Raw genomic sequence first — 19,113 nt, forward strand, 5'->3', positions numbered from 1 at the left:
GATCCATTGTGTGTAAAGCTTTCCTTAAGTTTTGTAGTTTGTTTCCTGAGTTTTTCAGTTCTATCTTCATTTCAGCTTGATTTTTCAACAATTCTCTTTACTGAATTTAGTTTTCAAATCTTGAATTACAATTTTCTTTTCATTTTGTCATGATTTTTCTTGAACATTACTCAGACATTTATTGCTGAGTTTATTGATTCTTTAAATTTGCTGTTACTGGTTCTTCTTTAAACTATTCAAGTTTTTGATGAAGTTGACAATTGTTCTTTTAAATTTTGGCATTCTGGGATTCATCTAGGTAATTCTCATTGGAGAGTTTGGATTTGGGGAATACCGTCTTGACTATTCATATTGTGATTTGGGGATGTGACTTGGGCATGTGGTCTTCCTCCCTTGGTTGTATATTTGATATGTGATTCTGGCCTGGCTCAGGCTGAGCTAATTCAGGACCTGTGTGACCAGAATTAGGCTTGGGAATGTGGGCAGGCTTGGTTCTGAGCAGACTCACTAGGGAAGTTGGTGTATAAGTTGTTTACTCTCGGGTAGGCCTGAGCATGTAGGGGATGATAAAGGCTAGCTTGGAGGACTTACCTAGAGTTAGGCCTAGTTGTGTGTGGATGATACAGGAACGTGGTGGGGTACACTCCAGGATTAGCTGGTGGGCAAGTTTGATTATGTGTGTGGGTATGTGCATGAGTGCAGTTGCCCATGGAGGTCAGAAGAGAGCATTGGATCCCTTGGAGTTGGAGTTACAGGTAGTTATAAGCCAGTCGACATGGGTGCTGAGAACTGGACTATGGTACTCTTGAAAGAACAGCAAGCACACCAAATTCCTAAGTTACTGTTTCTTTACTCCCTCTACTAACATTTAATGGGTGCTTACAGAGAAAAGGTTTATTTAGTTCAGCTTTGGAAGCTGAAAGTTCAAGATCAAGAGTTTCCATTAGTTCAGTCTCCAGTGAAAGCTTCATGGTCAGCAAGAGAGTGAGGAGCTTACATTACCCAATGGGAAGTGCAGGAAATCCGAGAAGCTGGGCTCCCACAGTCTCTTCTGAGGTCACATCTCCAACTGACCTCAGGACCTTCCACTAGAACCCACTGCCCAGCTTCACTTTCCCAAGGTCCAAGCTCCCACTGAATAAGCTCTTGGGAGAGAAAATGAAATGATGGCAGCCCTATTTCCATTTTGTTGTAGCAAATACACTGGGCAAGGAAGGTTCTAGTAGTGTGTTAAAGTCAACTTGTTACATTTTGGGGAAATTCTACAGCTATTTAATACATTGTCATTCAAAGTTAGCCATGGGTAGTATTTACACCACCAGTTTCTTGAGAAACTGCTGTTAAATATTTGGCAGCACACCACTCTAAGGTTCCTATTTCAGGAAATTTACATTGAACTTGGGTAATTTATAAATATGCAAGTAGTGAAGATAATTTCAGACTGTGATGAGTGCTTTGGAAACAATATGAGCAAAGGGACGTCAAGCTTTGTAAAACAAATATTCTCTGGCAAGTGACATTGAAATTGAGATCTAAAGAATAAGTTGGCTCCTGTGAAGAGTAGGACAATTGTGTGTCCATTGTTCATTCCCATCTGTGCTTCTCTGCTGGGACTGCGTCTTCAATAGCTCCTGATAGAGTCAGGCTTTGTTAAGTTCACACATAGATATTTTGTACTTTGAGATTTATTCAACTTCTATTTTAACTTGTTTGAACACATGTTCATGTGTATGCACATGTGTAAGCAGATGCTCATGCATGTGGTGAATGTGTCAAGTGTCTTTATCACTCTCTATTCTCTTGTTGAATCCGCCAGTGGGCTGGCTTGCTGGGCATTAACACAGGTACTGGGGATCTGAATTGCTTTAACCCAAGCCATTTCCCCAACCCCTGGCTATTGTTTTAAAGCCAGCTGACTGATCTTATTCTGAATGGTTGCTCATCAGGTCTCCTGAGTTTTCAGGTTTGTAATCGCATCCCTTCTGCGACTGCTACATTCCATCCATGCAGAATGCTTTTGGTCAGACTGTAAACTAAGTCCTCTGGACTCTCCAGTAAACTAAGAGGGGTTTCTCCACTCCACTCTCCTTTCCTGACTCCTGCAGTAACCCCTACTGGATCCCTGCTCAGAGATCTAAATTCAAGGTTACTTGAGCTCCCAGCCATATTAAGGAGTTTGTTCCCTTCTGGTAGCTTCTATCATCTTATTTTCTTGTTTTTCCTCCTAAGTTTCTGGTGGATTCATCTCAGCTGCTTTAATGCTTTAAGGTTTATTTTTATTCTTCTTCCTTTACTTGTTGGAAATTTCTTACTGCTTAGTATTATACACTGATCTTTCCTCATCGTACTGTGCTTACACACCATCATTTTAGGGTTTAAATTACTATATGCCCATCGGCTCCAGCTTTAAATTTGTGTGTGCACATGAGCATGGATATGTACAAGGATGTCAGTCTGCCCAACATGTGGATCCATCATAGGGATTGAATTTAGGTTTGGCGGTATCAGACTTGGCTACTTGTCCCACCCTCCCATCTCCAGCCCCTTTGAGACAGGCAGGATCTCACGTAGTCCAGATAGGCCTCAAATGCTCTATTGTAGCAGAGGATGACCTTGAAATCCCGACCCTCCTGCTTCTAACCCAAAGTGCTGGGATCACAGCTGTGCTGCCATGCTCAAACTCATGACTACTAATTTTGCACCTCTGCATCGGGCCTTACTTCTGAGCTTCAGATTCTTCTAATTACGTCCTCAGCATTTCCATTTGACTGTCTCAAAACAATCCTAATTCCTACATTTCTGATTAAACTCCAGATATCCCCCCCCCCACAAATTCCTTCCCTACAGTTTCTATCAGTTGCTTTACTATTCAACTGGTGTAAACAAGATACCTTGCGCTGAGTGGGAATAAACAGACATTATTTAGTTCTAGTCAGAGCCCTCTTCCTGGCTTGTAGGTGTCTCCCATCATGGAATGTTTGGTATCTCCTCTTTCTGGAAGGGTATTGATCTTGTCATAGTAGAACTCCATTTTATCATTGCAATAGAAACAAAAAGATTTAGTTTTTTTGTCATATTTTAAGTTATATGTGTGCACATATATCTGCATGGGGGTATGTACACATGGATGCATGTTGTATATCTCTGGAGCCGGAGCCATGGGCAGCTCTGAACTGCCTGACATGGGTGCTTAGAATGGAACTCAGGTTCTCTGCTATGTGCCACCCCCCCACCCCCCGCCACTCTGCCCCAGATACGGTTTCTCTGTGTAACGGCACTGGCTCTACTTGAACTTTGTAGGCCAGCCTTGAACTCACATTATTGCCCAGCTAGGTTTTCTGCAAGAGTGGTAATGCTATTAACCACTGGACCATCTCTCCAGCCCCTACAATCCAGGTAGTTTTATAGTTTGCCTTTTGATTTTACTATCAAAACATTTTGGCCTATAAGCGTAAATGTTTATATAGTTAATGAACCAATTATTTTAACCTATAGTTAAATGGTGTTTTTGTCATGCTTGAGTATCATACATTCATCTGCCCCCCCCCCCTTTTAAAGACATGGTCTCTCTTATGAGTCCTGGCTATCCTGTAACTCTCTATGTAGACCTCAAACATAGAGAGCCCCACATCTGCCTCCCAAGTGCTGGGCTTAAGGGCACGCACAATGCCTGGTTACACTCATCTACTTCTTAAGCTTTGATTTCTACTTTATAAGACCTGAGGTAAGAATCTAGCTTTCAAAAGCCACAAAACGATCTGGGATGTAGCTCAACAGCAGAGAACCTCCCTAGCATATATAAAATAGACTAATGGCCATTAACCATCAGCCTCCTCTCAGCTGATTTACTAGGTCCTACTATAGCGCTCACTATATTTGTGATTCTCCACTTTACTGCTCTACTCCATAACCTAATGTTTCATACCTGAAGCTAATAACTTCCCTTGGGCTCACTGACAATTTTCAGGTTTCCTGATTTTTTTCCTACATATTAATTCTTTCAAGTTCATTTTAAAAAGCATTTTCTTTTCTAATTTGATTGAAGTTCCTACTGGAAATTTTTATTTCCATTAGAATTACAAATTATCTTGGTGAAAATTATGTAAGGCTATAAAGAACTAAAACTCATTCATGTGCTGTTCATTTAATTAATGTCTGAGCACACATTTTTCTATTTTTCCATGCTTGTTTAATTTTGAGCACAGGATTTATGTAGCCCATGCTCTCCTCAGAGTTGTAAGCCATCGCCCAAAAGATGGATGGCCCCAGTACTAAGATTACGATTACAAGTGCATACCACCATGAACTGGTTAGCCAGTGCTTGGTGCATAGTGGGCTGCAGTCCGCTGAGCTATATACCCCCAGCCCCTTCATGTTCTGTTTATTTCAGAACTCTTGTTGGTTTTCCAGAGCACCAGAGTTTAGTGCCTACCAGTCACATCAGGCCTCTCGGAACTACTCCAGCTCCAAGGGATCCGATTACCCCCTCTGGCCTTAATGGGCATCTTCACTCTTATATACACACACATAAATGGAAGATAAAAAAAATCTTAAAATAAGGAAGGAATACATTAAAGTCTCTAGTCATGTGTGAATTATTTCTCCTCTCAGCTGGGTATGTTTGAGTTCTTTCATCGTGTATATTAACCTATGACTTGTCTTGATAGACTGACCTTTGTCACTCACATAAAGCTCCTTGCCTTTAATCTAGGTTCTTCTTTTTAGTGTTTCTCCTCCCTGATGAGGCTTGAACCCTGGTCCATGTTCATACTAGGTAAACACTGTTCCAACGAGCTACACCCCCACCCCTGCTTTTTAGTTTGTAGGGTCTTATGCTGATTAAACCTAGAGCTTCTCACAGGTTAGGTAAGCTATGCCCCTGGTGTTTGTAACTATCTTTTAGAAGTAGAGACTCCTTTTTAGCTTAGTCAATCTGGAGTGAACTCTGGAACTATGCACTTTAACTATTCTTTTTAATTATGCTGACGGTATTCAGGGCTCATACATGTTAAGCATGGGCTCTAACACTGAGCTACATTCTTAGGTCCCCAGATGATTTCTATAATCTGGTAATACCACAGACTTCTTGCTTACAAGTAACAGAAAATTACTTAGGCTAGCTTAGGTTGTATAAGAATGTACAGTCACAGCTATAGACTGGATTGCCACAAAGAGGAGCCCTGTATTTCTCCAGGGAAGCAAAGACAGTTGCTCTCTGATAGAATAGTGATGGGATTTAAACTCAACCCTTCAGGGTCTTATCCAACTCAGTACTTTGAAATAGGTGCAAATAAATATATCTAGGGATAATTTAGGGTGCTGATGAGAATTTCGATGTGCGTTAATCAAAGTGGTAGGTTCTAGACATTCTGTTGTGTGCCCTCGTCATGCATTGTACAGGCTACCTAGTCTCCTCTGGTTTGTTTCCCCAGCCTCCTGCTTCAGAAAAATTTACTTTGTTGATGAAAATCAACGAGCTGAGAGCTAGGTAAATCGTGCCTATAATCTAGCATTCAGAGGCAGAGAACAGAGAACTGAGTTCAAGGCCAGTCTGTGGTACATGAGACTCTGCTACTCCCAAGTCCTACAATGCACCCCCCCCCCCGAAACCCAGGATCTTCCCAAACCAGAACATTATCATTTGCTAGGTCAACTCCAAGTAATTAGAGATGTTAATATGTTGGGTTCTGCTTACATATGTGAGTTATTTGCCAGTCTAGAAAGCAGTAGACTTTATATACTGGAGTTGGGTTTCTGAGTTTGGTATCTTAAAGGAACATACATGTGGTATTATCACTAGACTCTGATTCCCAGAGGCCTGAGACTTTGAGACGATAGTTATTGTGAGGAGTCAGGGAAAGCCTATCTGTAAAATGACGAGGTTGGACTAGACTAGGTAATTTCCAGATCTTTCTAAATTGTACACAGTCTGGTTCTAACAGGCCTTCTTGTTCCTTTTTCACTGTATAGGCAACTATCCTATATAAACAGGTGCATGGAGTCATTAGTTAAACAGTAGCAAAGTGAAAAGATCCACTCAAAAGATGTATCTGATATTTGGGAGGCAGAGGCAACAGATCTGTTTGAGGCCAGCATGATCTACAGTGAGTTCCAAGAGTCAAGGCTACACAGAGAAATCCTGTCTTGAGCAACAAAAGAAAGTTCTGACCATCACACAAAACACTGTGAATAGAGACAAGATGAATTAGCAATCATTTCAGACTCTGGAGCTTATCTCTCTTCTGAAAAAATGCTGTTTTCTCCTGGCAGAAGTGAAGGAGGAGGACACTGGTGAAAGCGTCACAAAGTGAGCTGGCTAAGAGTCGAGAGCAGCTGGAGAACAGGCAGGTGCAGAGAGATGGAAGCCATCGTCCAGTGTGCATTAATGCCAGGCACTCAAGATACCAACTTGGTCTAATCAAACCAATGTTTCAAAAGCACAATGTACAGAACTGGCTACAGACCACTTATATATGTATTGGCAAATACTGTGCTATAAAGTAACAGTGAAGTCGTTCTGTTTTACCTACAGGTCCTAATGAGCGCCTCATTCCTGGGAGCCCTATGTCTTTTCTCATCTGTCTGTGTTGTGTGTGCCATTTCTGCATTTACTCTACCCATTGAGACCAGAGGACGTGCTTTGCAGGTAAGGGACTCAGGAAGCTCTTGGTTTTTAAGTGGTGACATTTTTAATGATGTGTATGCATAAGTATCTGTGTGTGGGTATGTGAAAGAGTACAGATCCCCCGGGAGTTTGGGAGATGTCCGATGTGGGGTGCTGACTGAGAACTGAACTCAGAATAGTAACTTATCTGCTGAGTCACCTCTTAGCTCCTTGGCCACCACTTTTTGACCCAAGAGAAGTTTGGGATATGGGTAGCCTTTACTTAAGCAAAGAAACCTCATTAGAGTGTCCTGATTGAAATTCTGGGCAGCAATAAAGTTGAAGTTAACAAATAATTCACTTTATATATTTTCACATAAAAGCTACTGTTGAACAAACCATGGGGCCGAGTTGAAACAGTGCTACAGAGCCGTTAGGATCACACGGGTGGGATACAACAGGCTACCTTTCTTTGCCCAATACCCAGAGTGGTAAAAGCTTTAGTGTAGCTTCCCTGGGCCAGCTGTGTAGGTTGCAGCTTTGGGAGGCCTTACTTCAGGCATCATGAGCTAGGGTTTCCCCAACTAGAAACAGACTGGAATATGAGCTTGGGACACCTACTGTCTGTGATTTCCATCTGCCCACAAGTAAACTGACCTCTAGTTCCACTGCATCTGGAATAGCTCGAGCTGCATTAAGCCCATCTACCTTAAAAAGGTGCCTGTCTGCGCAAACTCCTTACAGATGACCAGGACACTGACTAGGGAAGAGACCATTCATATGGCCTGATGGCCCCTAATGGCTCCACCACCCCAAAGCAATGAGTTCCGCTGCAAGGACAGGCTTTTTTCCCTTTCTCATCTTTCATGATTGGCCTACTTAACTTTAGAGATTATGAAGGCAGGTAGTATTTTGGTCCCTTATTTCTCTGGAGGCTGTGGATGAAGGCAGGTCACAGGCTCATTAACATACCTCTGTGCACAAGTCCCGGGGAAGCTGGACTTTCAGTATGGAGCACAAATGCCAGTCTAGATCTGACTATCTAGAGAAAGGAGTCGGGTACATGGCAGGAGGGTCTGGGGAACTTTTCTACCTTACAGCAGAGGCTGAGAGAGATAGTCTGTAGTTGCCCTATTACCCAATGCTTAGGACTCACATGTTTCCTTTCAGCACCACAAAGGGTCACCACACCCTTCATACAAAGAATAACTAGGCACAAGTTGGGCAGATTTTTATGCCAATGTGAAAAACACCAAGTCTTGGGGCTGGAGAGATGGCTCAGAGGTTAAGAGCACTGCCTGCTCTTCCAAAGGTCCTGAGTTCAATTCCCAGCAACCACATGGTGGCTCACAACCATCTGTAATGGGGTCTGGTGCCCTCTTCTGGCCTGCAGGCACACACACAGACAGAATATTGTATACTTAATAAATAAATAAATATTAAAAAAAAAAAAAGAAAAACACCAAGTCTTAAGCTAACCTTCCATTCCCTTCCAAATTTTCCATTCCTTACATTTGTTGGGACCTTGCTGTCCCAGCCTTCCAAATGCTACGGTTATTAGGTGTGAGCTCCACAATTTTAAAAGTATTTGACAAATAAGAATGAAGAAACCTAACAGATCTTTTAATGTGTCCTATGGATTTCCAATTCATATCTACTTACAAAGCCTGTCCTTTTCCTGTTGCTGAGGTGTGGCCAAAGAACTCAGCATTGGGCATTGTAGAATACTAATATGTCACTGCGATACATGCATATGAACATGCCCTGGCCACAGAGAGGTGGAACACCTTCAGGATAATCAAACACAAACACACACACACACACACACACACACACACACACACACACACACTGCTGTGATCATATGCACATCTTTTCAAAAACAAGAAAACAGTGTAGCAGCCATATGATAAACCAACTTGCTTCCTAGCTTAAAGGTAGTGTTGAGTCAATAAACTTAAAAAAAAATCCAATCATTAAAGAATGTTTGTAGCATCAGACATGGTGGCTCATGCCTTTAGTTCTAGCACTCAAGAAGCAGAGGCAGGTGACATGAGTTCAAGTACATAGACCCTGCCTCAATAAAACAAACAAAAAATAAAAACAATGTATTTCTAGTGTGAATTTTTTTTTTCGTTTTTCGAGACAGGGTTTCTCTGTAGCTTTGGTGCCTATCCCGGAACTAGCTCTTGTAGACCAGGCTGGCCTCGAACTCCAGACATCCGCCTGCCTCTGCCTCCCGAGTGCTGGGACTAAAGGCATGTGCCACCACCGCCTGGCTTAGTGTGAATTTCTTTAGACCATGTCTGTGTTGCACCAACTTTAAAATTTAAAGCTAGCAATTGTCATTTCATAAATAAGGGTAACTGATGGATCTTAATTCCTTGTAAATTGTATTAAGAACAAAGACTTACCAACTAATTTCTTTTTTTTTCTCCCATAGCAAATTAAATAAGGACCTGCAATACTATGGTCATCAGACGAAAAATGAATATTTGATCTTCACTTATTGAATATTTTAAAAATGGTTTTATTTTTGCATATGATAATTAAGAAAACAAGTGTATTTTAAGACAACTAAGGCACACACACAAATGCAGCAGGGAATCTATTTCTTAGGAAACAATATATGCAAATTCTTATAGCTTATATTTTGCCACAGTTCAGCTATATAGCAAATGAGGTCAGCCTGGGTGCCTAAAACCAAATAAAAAACTCAATAACAAAACCTCCCTCTAAACCACTTATTCCCTCACCCCAAACAAACCAATAAACCCTGAGATTGAATGGGAATAGGAGAAGGTGGTGGGTGAAGAATATGCCTTTTTCTTACTTAGCATCAAGAACTGCTAACCTTAGACAAAACACTTGGTATTGCTCCATGTGGTCTGTGGCTGAAGGACAGAGATTCTGTAGTTAAGGCAAGAAACAAGGCTGGTATCACTGATTTTAAATTATGGCCTTGGTAGATTAAAAAAGAACTACTACTTTACTCTATATGTAACTACCAATAAGCTGGGAATAAAGTTAATTTTCCCATACACTATTGTCCTTTTTTAATCTTAGGAGGGAATCATTGATTCTCTTGATGTTTTCCATGTAACTACTTACTTACTGTTTGTGAGTGCTGGTTATGCACACCAGGTTCTACTGGAAAAGACGTGCTTTGGAAAGAAAACATACAAAGCCTCCTCATTTATCTTTTACTGCTGTTCAGTCTTATGGAGGCCCACCAGAGTTTCAGACTATCAGGGTGGCTCAGGAGTCCCCCTGCTATTAGCAGTGGAAAAAGACTGCAGCTACAGCCACAAGGAAATGCTGTATTAGCATACTGCATACATGAGGCATAACCTCTGCTTAGGAAGCAAACAACCCCTATTTATACCAGTCTACAGATGGCTTAAAATCAGCCAGTGTCTTATGAACTTAGCAGTTTAGAGGATTAGTTCCAAGACTCCTCGTGGAGACCAAATAGCCCATCTTACATAGGATGGTACAGTATGCGTACATTCCTCCCTTCTATTTCTGTCATCTCCAAACTGTATCAACTACAGCAATGAAAGTATGAAATGACAAAGTTGTCTGTGTATATTTAGGATGAACACTTTTTATTTTGATTTCTTGAGACATGGTTTCTCTGTGTAGCCTTGGCTGTCCTGTAACTTGCTCTGTAGAATAAGCTGGCCTCGAACTCACAGAAATCCACCTGCTCCTGTCTCCCGAGTGCTGGGATTAAAGGGCACCAACACTGTGCAGCAAACACATCCCCTGCCCTAAATAGTGATCTAACTGGTTGAATCCACAAATAAGCTACGCACATCTTTAATTCCAGCACTTGGCAGGCAGAGAGGCAGGCGGATCTAGAGTCCCAGGACAGCCAGGGCTACGTGCTGTGTAGAAAGACTCCATCTCAAAAAGCAAACCAACACAAACCAAAAACCACACGCATTTGAAAGACCAACTGTATTACAGGCTTTTCAAGTTATACACATAAGCTTTCTTATAAGCATACAACATTTCTAACTCCAAGCTATATGAAAGCTCATGTGATTAATCTGGCTAACAGGCAAACAATCACCTTAAAGCCTAGTTATTATTTCAGGACAAATATATTTGATGGAAAACTATGTTGGCTACACTTGCAGGGGCAAGACAAGCAAGCTACTGTAAGTCATAACTGAAAATCCCAAAGCTGAAGTTTGAAGACACTCATTTTTCAAAGGCCAGCAATAGTAAAATCCAACCAAGGACAAAGCACACTCTTAAGATTTCAGAATTCTGCCGGGCGGTGGTGGCACACGCCTTTAATCCCAGCACTCGGGAGGCAGAGGCAGGCGGATCTCTGTGAGTTCGAGACCAGCCTGGTCTACAAGAGCTAGTTCCAGGACAGGCTCCAAAACCACAGAGAAACCCTGTCTCGGGAAAAAAAAAAAAAAAAAGATTTCAGAATTCTCAGTGTGAAATACTCAGGCTAAAGGAACTTCACAGAGCTGCCCAGAACTGTCTAGCACACAGGCTTTGCTCAACAGCAAATCAAGCCTCTAGCAAGCTATTAGCATAATTTTAACAGAGTCCTTGATAACTAGCTTGATAACGCACCTTTTCTACAACGCAAACTGTGGAGAAAGTTGTTTAGGGCACTTACCTTATTAGTCATTAGTACAAACAAATTCCAAGTCATTTTTTTTTAAAGAACGTATTGGGCTTGTTTCAAAGATCCCTAAAGACTGAGTCATTATTGGTTGTTGTACTAAAGAATAATAAAAAGTGTAGTAGAAATAGTATGTCAGAATCTAATAGTTTTGCATATAGAATCTGATCTAAAATTCTTTAGAGTATTGTTTATAATAGGTAATTACTTTCTGTAATATGATGCTAAATTTTATTTTGGAATTTCATATACACATGATTAGTATACTGTTAAAGAGACTGGATTAGATAACTGTTACTATTGATACCAGACTATATTTTCTAGCTCACTTGTCTTGGGATTAACACATAAGAACACAGGCAAAGAATTTGTTCCCATACTTTCTGCTAAATGGTGGGAGATGATAAAACCACCCTTCTTTCATGCCACATTAGAGAATGTGCAAAGTCAGAACTTTATTAAATATTATAAAGTACCAAAGAAGGAATTTCTAGGATTCAATTAGATCTATTTATTTTAGTTTAAATCAGATTATCTCCAAAGAAAGATCTATTAAAAGCCCAGTAGTGGAAACGGAGAGATGGCTCAGTGGTTAAGAGCGCTCATTGCTTTTCTAGAGGACCCAGGTTCAATTCCCAGCAGATACATGAGGTTTGTCTGTACCTCATGCTGATGGCACAGAGATGGATACAGGCAAAACACCAAAACACATAAAAATAAATAAATATTTAAAAAGCTCAGTAGCAACTTAGACACAGTTCCACAGCCTGTGCTGTGCTGCCTTCTTCCTCCAATGGATTTTCATGACAAAATTTCCTTCTGTAACATGAACTGGACTTTGTGTATGTTTGAGTGGCTTTAACACCATGATCAGTGTACCCTTAAAAGGACTGGGTAAGGTAATCAGTATCACTATTGATAAAATCTACTTCCAAGGAAGAAATACTAGTGTATTTTTCTTTCCCATTTGTTATTTTTTTCTTGGCTTATCTTTTTAAGGTCTAGAAAATACATTTTAGAATTAAAGTCTTCCTGTTATCTGTAGATCACAGCACATCCCTACAGGTAACAACGCTACAGCTGTAGGACTACACGATGGTAGGATTAAAGGGCCAAAACCAGGTAAAAGGCACTAAAATGCATGTTTTCATCAAGTCTTCCAATTAAAAAGTCTCTGCTGTAATAAAATATTCACAGTAGAAAATCCACCAGTTGATTTTTATTAAATTTAAAGCATCAATCCTTGAAGAAACAAAAACCAAACTCTAGAATTACTGTAGCCTCCCTCAGATATTCTTCACAACTTGCAAACCTCCATGGAGAAGCCTGTGACCTGACTGTCGCAGGGACATACGGCACCTACCTGCACGGGAATTATCACAGAATTCCTATCCAAGGCAAAATAGATGTAAAATTATCAATTATTAGTTTACATGGAACTATAAAATACTTAAAAATATGGCATGTTATTTGATAAAAAAATACAGTAGTTGAATTCAAGTCATGTCCATAATTTTAAGGACCAACCAGATCACTCTCTATTTCCCTCATTCCTACGGATTTTGGATAACAAGAGATGAATACAGCTTTCTTTTTATGACATTTTCCATTGAAATCTAAATCTTTTGGTTCACATTAGTTTGCTCAGGCCTCAGCAAAGGAGCCTCCTTTACATGCTAAACAGAATAAAAATAAAAATGGACATACTGGTACAGCAGTCAACTACAAACACCCTTTCAAATGAGAAATCGACAGTGCATTCACCATTGTGACTGGAGGTGGCCTTTCTGACAGCATTCTCAAATCACTCTTCTGCACCTATCCATCCGTGTGGCTGCAAAGCACAAAGCCCATTCTTTAGTTGGAAAAGCAAAACTATGTGGTGGAAGTTATTTTCTTCTTCCCACTCTTTTATCCAGAAAAGAAGTGGGCCTGTAAATTCAAAAGCACAAAGGGGATCACACTGCCAAATGCTGATTTAAAGGTGTTATTTCCCTTTACCACTGCCCAGTCCACTTATGCTTCTGCCTTAACCATGCAATTGCTGTGTGAGTCTCCCTACTACCACAAAGATCAGGTGGGTGGCACGTGGGAAAGCTTTAAAGTTGGAGTTAAGTGAATCCTATCCCCAGCGCCATCTGCGTATCTATAAACCTCTGACAAAGGGAATGGTCAGGAGACTTAGAGATCATACAGCAGTGTTACCTGTAGAAAAAAAACTCAAGACATTTACTTTTAATAATACATTATGTATCATTACATGAAACATGGTTCTCAACTGTCTTTGACTCAGCAAAAACTGGTAATGGTGAAATGTAACATTGTGAAAAGTTACTATGGCATAGTGACTATTTGGGATGTATTAGTAGACATTCTGGCTGAAATACATAAAAATTATGTTTACCTTATTGAAGCCCTGCCTCCCCCTTAATGGTAATTCTCAAAATAATTTACATAAGTACTGCTTTAACACAAATGGCAATTATGGAAGACAATCGATCAGAGAATAGTATTCTAAGAGCAAAAACAAATGCATTGCCCAGAGTTCCACAGCTGGGGCTGGAGAGATGGCTCAGTGGTTAAGAGCAGAGGACCCAGGTTTGGTTCCCAGCACCCGTATGGCGGCTGACAATCCTCTGTAACTCTAGTTCTAGGGTACACAATATCTTCTAGCCTAGGTGAGTGGGCACCAGGCACACACATGGTGCACGTACATATATGGTGGCAAATGTGCATACACGTAAAATAAAGATAAATAAATTTTAAAATATTTAAAAAAAAGGTTCCACAGCTGCTGGACTCAAAATGCTGGCCTCAACCATACAAGTTAAAGGAATGCATATTATCCATTTACTCCCAATAACAAAACAAAAAAATCCCCAAGCTGAGGGCATGGTAGCCCACTACTGTAATCCCTGCACCAGGGAGGAAGAGGTAGAAGGACCAGAGTTCAAGGCCAGACTGAACTGAACCTCACTTCTCCAAGGGTCTATATATTGTCAAGGTTTGTTCAGACTATGTTTGCAGAACAAATGTCAGCTGCACATTCAAATCAACACAACAAACATCACCATATAACACATTATTTAGAAAGCGGATTAAGATTGTTACAATATATAACTGGATTATAGATTGTTTACTTAGAGAATGGTAAACTATTGCTAGTAACGTATAAATACACTATTTTCCAGCTAGCAGTCTTAGTAAGTAACGTAAGCCATCATCATTCCCCCACTCAAACAGGTTTACTATAGCATAGGCAGGCCTCAACTTGGCTAGGTAGGATGACCTTGAACTTCTTTCTGGTTTCCCTGCCTCCACCTTCCAAGTGCTGGCATTGTAATGCCAATACATCTACCACATCTAGCTAAATTTTAATTCACGGGAGGCAATGAAACCAAATAAATCCTCATGTCAGCTGTGTTTTATTCCATCAACTCGAAGAAAAAAATTTCTCTAGTCAAACGATTAAAATGCTTTAATACTAAAGGTTATTAGTTTTATGACAAACTAAAAATGTTTTTATATTTTGTCAAATATTGGGCTAGTACAATAATCTAACACTTTTATTCTATCTCAATCTCATTTGGTGCCCTGTTCATCTGAACACCCTCACCCCCCAAAAACCCACCAAATAAGCAAAAGGAATAAATTGTTTTTCTCCTCCCAGAAAGAAAATTAAATTTAAATTAAGGCAGGTCAATGATAAAATATGAACTTCTGGTTTAAAAACAAAAAGAAGTGATCAGAAAGCCAGCAAAAAGATGCTTCAGAAAAAGTAATTTATTTTCCCACTCATACCACCCCCTACAACTGATCTTTTCCAAACCCGACAAAATACTTTCCACTTAAAATGATAAAGACAAATGAAAGCCTTTTCAAGTGGGTGGCCACCAGGGCGGAAGTTGAAGAAATCTTTCAAATGTTGGTGTATCCTATTGTATTTTATATTTGATGGTACTACTAAAAGCCACACTGTGAGCCAGGCATAGTGGTGCACACCTTTAATCCCGGCGCTCAGGAGGTAGAGGCAGGTGGATCTCTGAGTTCAAGGCCAGCTTGGTCTACACAGTGAGTTTTAGTTCTAGGACAGTTAGGGCTACATAGTGAGACCCTGTCTTGATAAAACAAACAAACCAGAGTAAAAGCACACTGACAACAATGAGGCCTGCTTTACGAGCACACTTGCATACTTACACAGTGGGGGAAAACAAGATTCAAACAGCAACACCTAACATGCACACTTCCTTCCTTAAAGGAAGCTGAACAAAAAGGTAGATCTGGAAAATACATGAAAGAATGGCCTTGAAGACCTGCTATGCCCAACATCTCCAGCAAACAAGATAAAAACAAAAACAATAAGCAAACATTTTTTTTCCTGATTTTCTTTAATGCATTTGCCATCTTACATGGACACCACTAGGTGTCTTAATAGCATCTGTCTACACCTTCCCAGCAAGCACCGGGGAAAGGACTCTTCTTCCCACTTGTCTTTGGGGAGGGTTGCTTATTTAAGCACAGCATACCTTACTCTTAGTGTTGGCCATAATTAATGGATAGTGGCATTAATATTCTAAAAATGGATGATCACACACACTCAAATCACACTAAAATCTCAACTTACTTCAAAATCTATTTTCTATTGTAGCTTTTATTCCCGAATGTTGTTTTCAAGAAGTGGGAAGAATGTCTTTTCTTTCTTTGCTGTTTCTTCTTCCTTTTATTCTTCCACACATTTCCTTCCTTCCTCTTTTTTTAAATTATCAATGACAAGAGGTCAAAGTAATGGGTTATTATAGAAACCAATGTCTAGTAAACAGCAAAGACAGATCAGAGCTCATAAACCTTCTTTGTCACGATGTTGACAAGGTTTTTGTTTTTATTCTTGTAAAAGAAATTTTCTTAGAAGGTATATGGCCCTGGAGCTGCTCACTTTAGCAGCTGGCGGTCCTCTGTGCTCTTGAGGCGCTTCTTCCGGGGCTGTACAAAATCATCATCGGAGTCATCACTGAACTTACTGTCTTCTGCTTCATTCCTGAATTCTAGTTTCGGAAACCTTTTTTCTGGATACAGATTCTTTAAAAGTTCTTCAAAATAGCTTTCAAGTTTTATACCAGCATTGGCTACTTCTGAATCAGGCTGTAGGATAAAATAAAGATAGGAATTAAAACCCAAAAGGTTGACAGTTTACTCAATAAAATATTCCTTTTTAGTCAATTCTGTTCCCTTTTGGCACACAGCTATGAAATAATGGACTGTGAGAAGAGTATTTAGACGTATCACTAATACAAAACAAGTAATAGTCTGGGGCCACAAAAATCTAGAGAAGGCCAGCTAATAATAAGTAAGGTTTTTTTATTGAACCATTTAAAAAGTAGGTGATTATGATAGGGATGGATCACATTAGCCAAGAAGATAAGGTCATCATGGGCAGGAACCTCAAGAATGAAAAAGTGTGGTACAAAGGAACAAACAGAACGACCAACAAGAAAGACATCAAAGTGACATGAGAAGATTGTTAAATGAGAACTTTTGGTGATTCTTACTATTTCAAGATAAACACAGAAATCAAAGTCAAAAGTACACAGAGTTTGCAAAATAAAAGAAATGGTAAATACATATTTTCTAAACTATCTTGGTGTCAGATATCTTGCATTTGTACTTACTACATGATAAAAACTGAAAATTAAATGTGGGTAAGTCTTCCTCGTAACCTCTTTCACACCCTGGACAAACCTAAAACACAGCAAACTTACACCAGCACAGACACTGTGAGGACCTCACTGTTGGCAAGCTGTCTGGGTTAAGGTTACTCTTCACATTGCTGTTGCCTCTCCCAATCTCACCTCATTGAATTCAGCACAGTTCTGAAAGATCAATCTAAAATCAGCTACAAAATCTTCGGGCTTTGTATACATGCAATAATCTTCCTGAAGTCTTTTCTTGATGGTTGACAAGTCCATTGGGTTTTTAATTATTTTATAATAATCAGGCACCTTATAAAACAAATGAATTATTATAATATAAATAAGTAAATTGTATCTAGACCTATAATACATGCTATTTTTCTTCACATTATTTTTTTTACTGGTGAAAACAAAATCAAGAAACAACCTATTCATCAATATTTGCAAGTACCTACTGTGTTTTGTACACAGGTTTTGTGGCACTTTCTCTAAAAATATTTAACACTTTATATTGGTATATTCACTGTATATAGTGTTGGGTATCATACAGGTAATTTTAATTATATCATGTATGGTATATAATGTATCATGACCAAATCCCCACTTCCTTCCCTTTAGCCCACATTCCCTTTTTCCAATCCCCAAAGTCTTCCCTCCTAATTTCTCAGATCCCTTCAGTTTTCATGTCACATATGAATATGGAATACCAGGAGACCCATAACTGAGAGAAAATATGCAATGTCTTTTTATATTTCATTTAATAGGATTATTTCTATTTGCATCTATTTTCTAGAAAATGCCCATTTTATTCTTTATGACTGACTAAAAATCCATTATACATTTACACAGCATTTTTTAAATCCATTCACCTACTGATGTACAGCTGGGCTTAGTCTATCAGCTACTGTGAATGTGCAAACATCTCTGTTGTATAGTGTCCCGACATATAAACCAGAAGAGATGAACTATAAATGGCAAATAAACATTAAGAAAAAAATGTTTAGTAACTTTAGCTATCAGGAAAGTGAAAACTGAAATTATATTGAGATTTTACCCCACTCCAGTCAGAATGGCTTCCATTAAGCAATAAAAATACATGCTTGTGCACACGTACTCACACACACGCATGCATGCATGCAGATGCGCGTGTACACACACACAGGAGAGAGAGAGAAAAGGAGGAATACTGATGAGGATATGGGGAAAAGCGAACCCTTCTACACTACTGGTGGGAATATAAATTGATTCATTATGGAAGTCAGTATGGAGGTTGCTCAGAAAACTAAAAGCAGAAGTACCATATGACCCAATTAACAATGATTTTTTAATGGAAAATATTTCTGTGTATTTTCTTTTAAGCCTCCTATATGTTCCTTCTTCATTATCAAATAAAAAAAAATAATTATTAAGCTGTGCACAGTGGTGCATGCCTTTAATCCCTAAGGCAAGCAGATTGAGTTGGAGGCCAGTCTAATTTACATAGCAAATTCCAGGCTAGTCAGGGGTACATAGTCAGGCAGCAGATCTCTAGAGATAACCACTTTCTCCCCTTGAGTCTGGCCCCTATAGAGCCCTATATAGGGACACAGGCCTGTGGCTATGGGGGCCTCTCACACAGAGGGAGTGACTCTTGGCTGGACAGATCATCCCCACTCAATTCCCTGGTAGCCCAGATTGGCAGCTGCTCGAGTGATTGTAAACCATGGTTGCTATAACCAGCAAAGCTATTTGGTAAATCTGATGGAGAGGCCTAGTTGTGTGGGTGCATTTCTTTAATACCAGCACTGGGGAGGCAGATTGAGGAGAATCTCTATGAGTTCCAGGCCAGCCTGCTCTAGATAGTGAATTCCAGGCCAGCGGAGGCTACATAGTGAGACTCTGTTTCTGAAACAAGCAAACAAATACCCATTTAAAAAAGGATGGATCAACGTGATTTTGTTTTGTACTATTCCAAGCAGTGAAGGGCCGATCCTCAGTTCTGATACTCAATATCATGACCCTGAAAACTTTAAACCTGCTGAAAATCAGTTTATACTACAAATGAATAAGCCTGGCAATTTCAGAGGATTAATGAGGTGATTTTTATTAAATGATTTATATCAAGAAAAAGAAGGTTAACTTGTGGGCTGCTGCTACTGTTAATAGAAATGTAAGCCAGAATCATAAAAAGC

The 19,113-nt window shown here is 39.8% G+C and overlaps 2 protein-coding genes across 4 annotated transcripts in view; one reads left to right on the top strand and one right to left on the bottom strand.

Moving 5' to 3' along the window:
• The window catches only part of Svopl (SVOP like), a 51,715-nt gene extending 42,656 nt beyond the window's left edge, over nucleotides 1-9,059 (top strand). Inside the window, exons 14-15 of the mRNA XM_057794277.1 lie at nucleotides 6,533-6,646; nucleotides 9,048-9,059. Of these exons, the coding sequence (XP_057650260.1) occupies nucleotides 6,533-6,646; nucleotides 9,048-9,059 (126 nt within the window). The remainder of the gene's footprint in view (nucleotides 1-6,532; nucleotides 6,647-9,047) is intronic.
• A 4,470-nt stretch (nucleotides 9,060-13,529) lies between these two features.
• The window catches only part of Trim24 (tripartite motif containing 24), a 117,616-nt gene continuing 112,032 nt past the window's right edge, over nucleotides 13,530-19,113 (bottom strand). For all 3 annotated transcript variants that reach the window (XM_057772699.1, XM_057772689.1, XM_057772682.1), the window contains exons 18-19: nucleotides 17,102-17,251; nucleotides 13,530-16,394 (exon numbers count right to left, since the gene is read on the bottom strand). In XM_057772699.1, the coding sequence (XP_057628682.1) occupies nucleotides 16,185-16,394; nucleotides 17,102-17,251 (360 nt within the window). In that variant the 3' untranslated portion in view covers nucleotides 13,530-16,184. The remainder of the gene's footprint in view (nucleotides 16,395-17,101; nucleotides 17,252-19,113) is intronic.

The sequence above is a fragment of the Chionomys nivalis genome, chromosome 1, assembly GCF_950005125.1.
Source record: "Chionomys nivalis chromosome 1, mChiNiv1.1, whole genome shotgun sequence".
Classification (NCBI taxonomy): Eukaryota; Metazoa; Chordata; class Mammalia; order Rodentia; family Cricetidae; genus Chionomys; species Chionomys nivalis.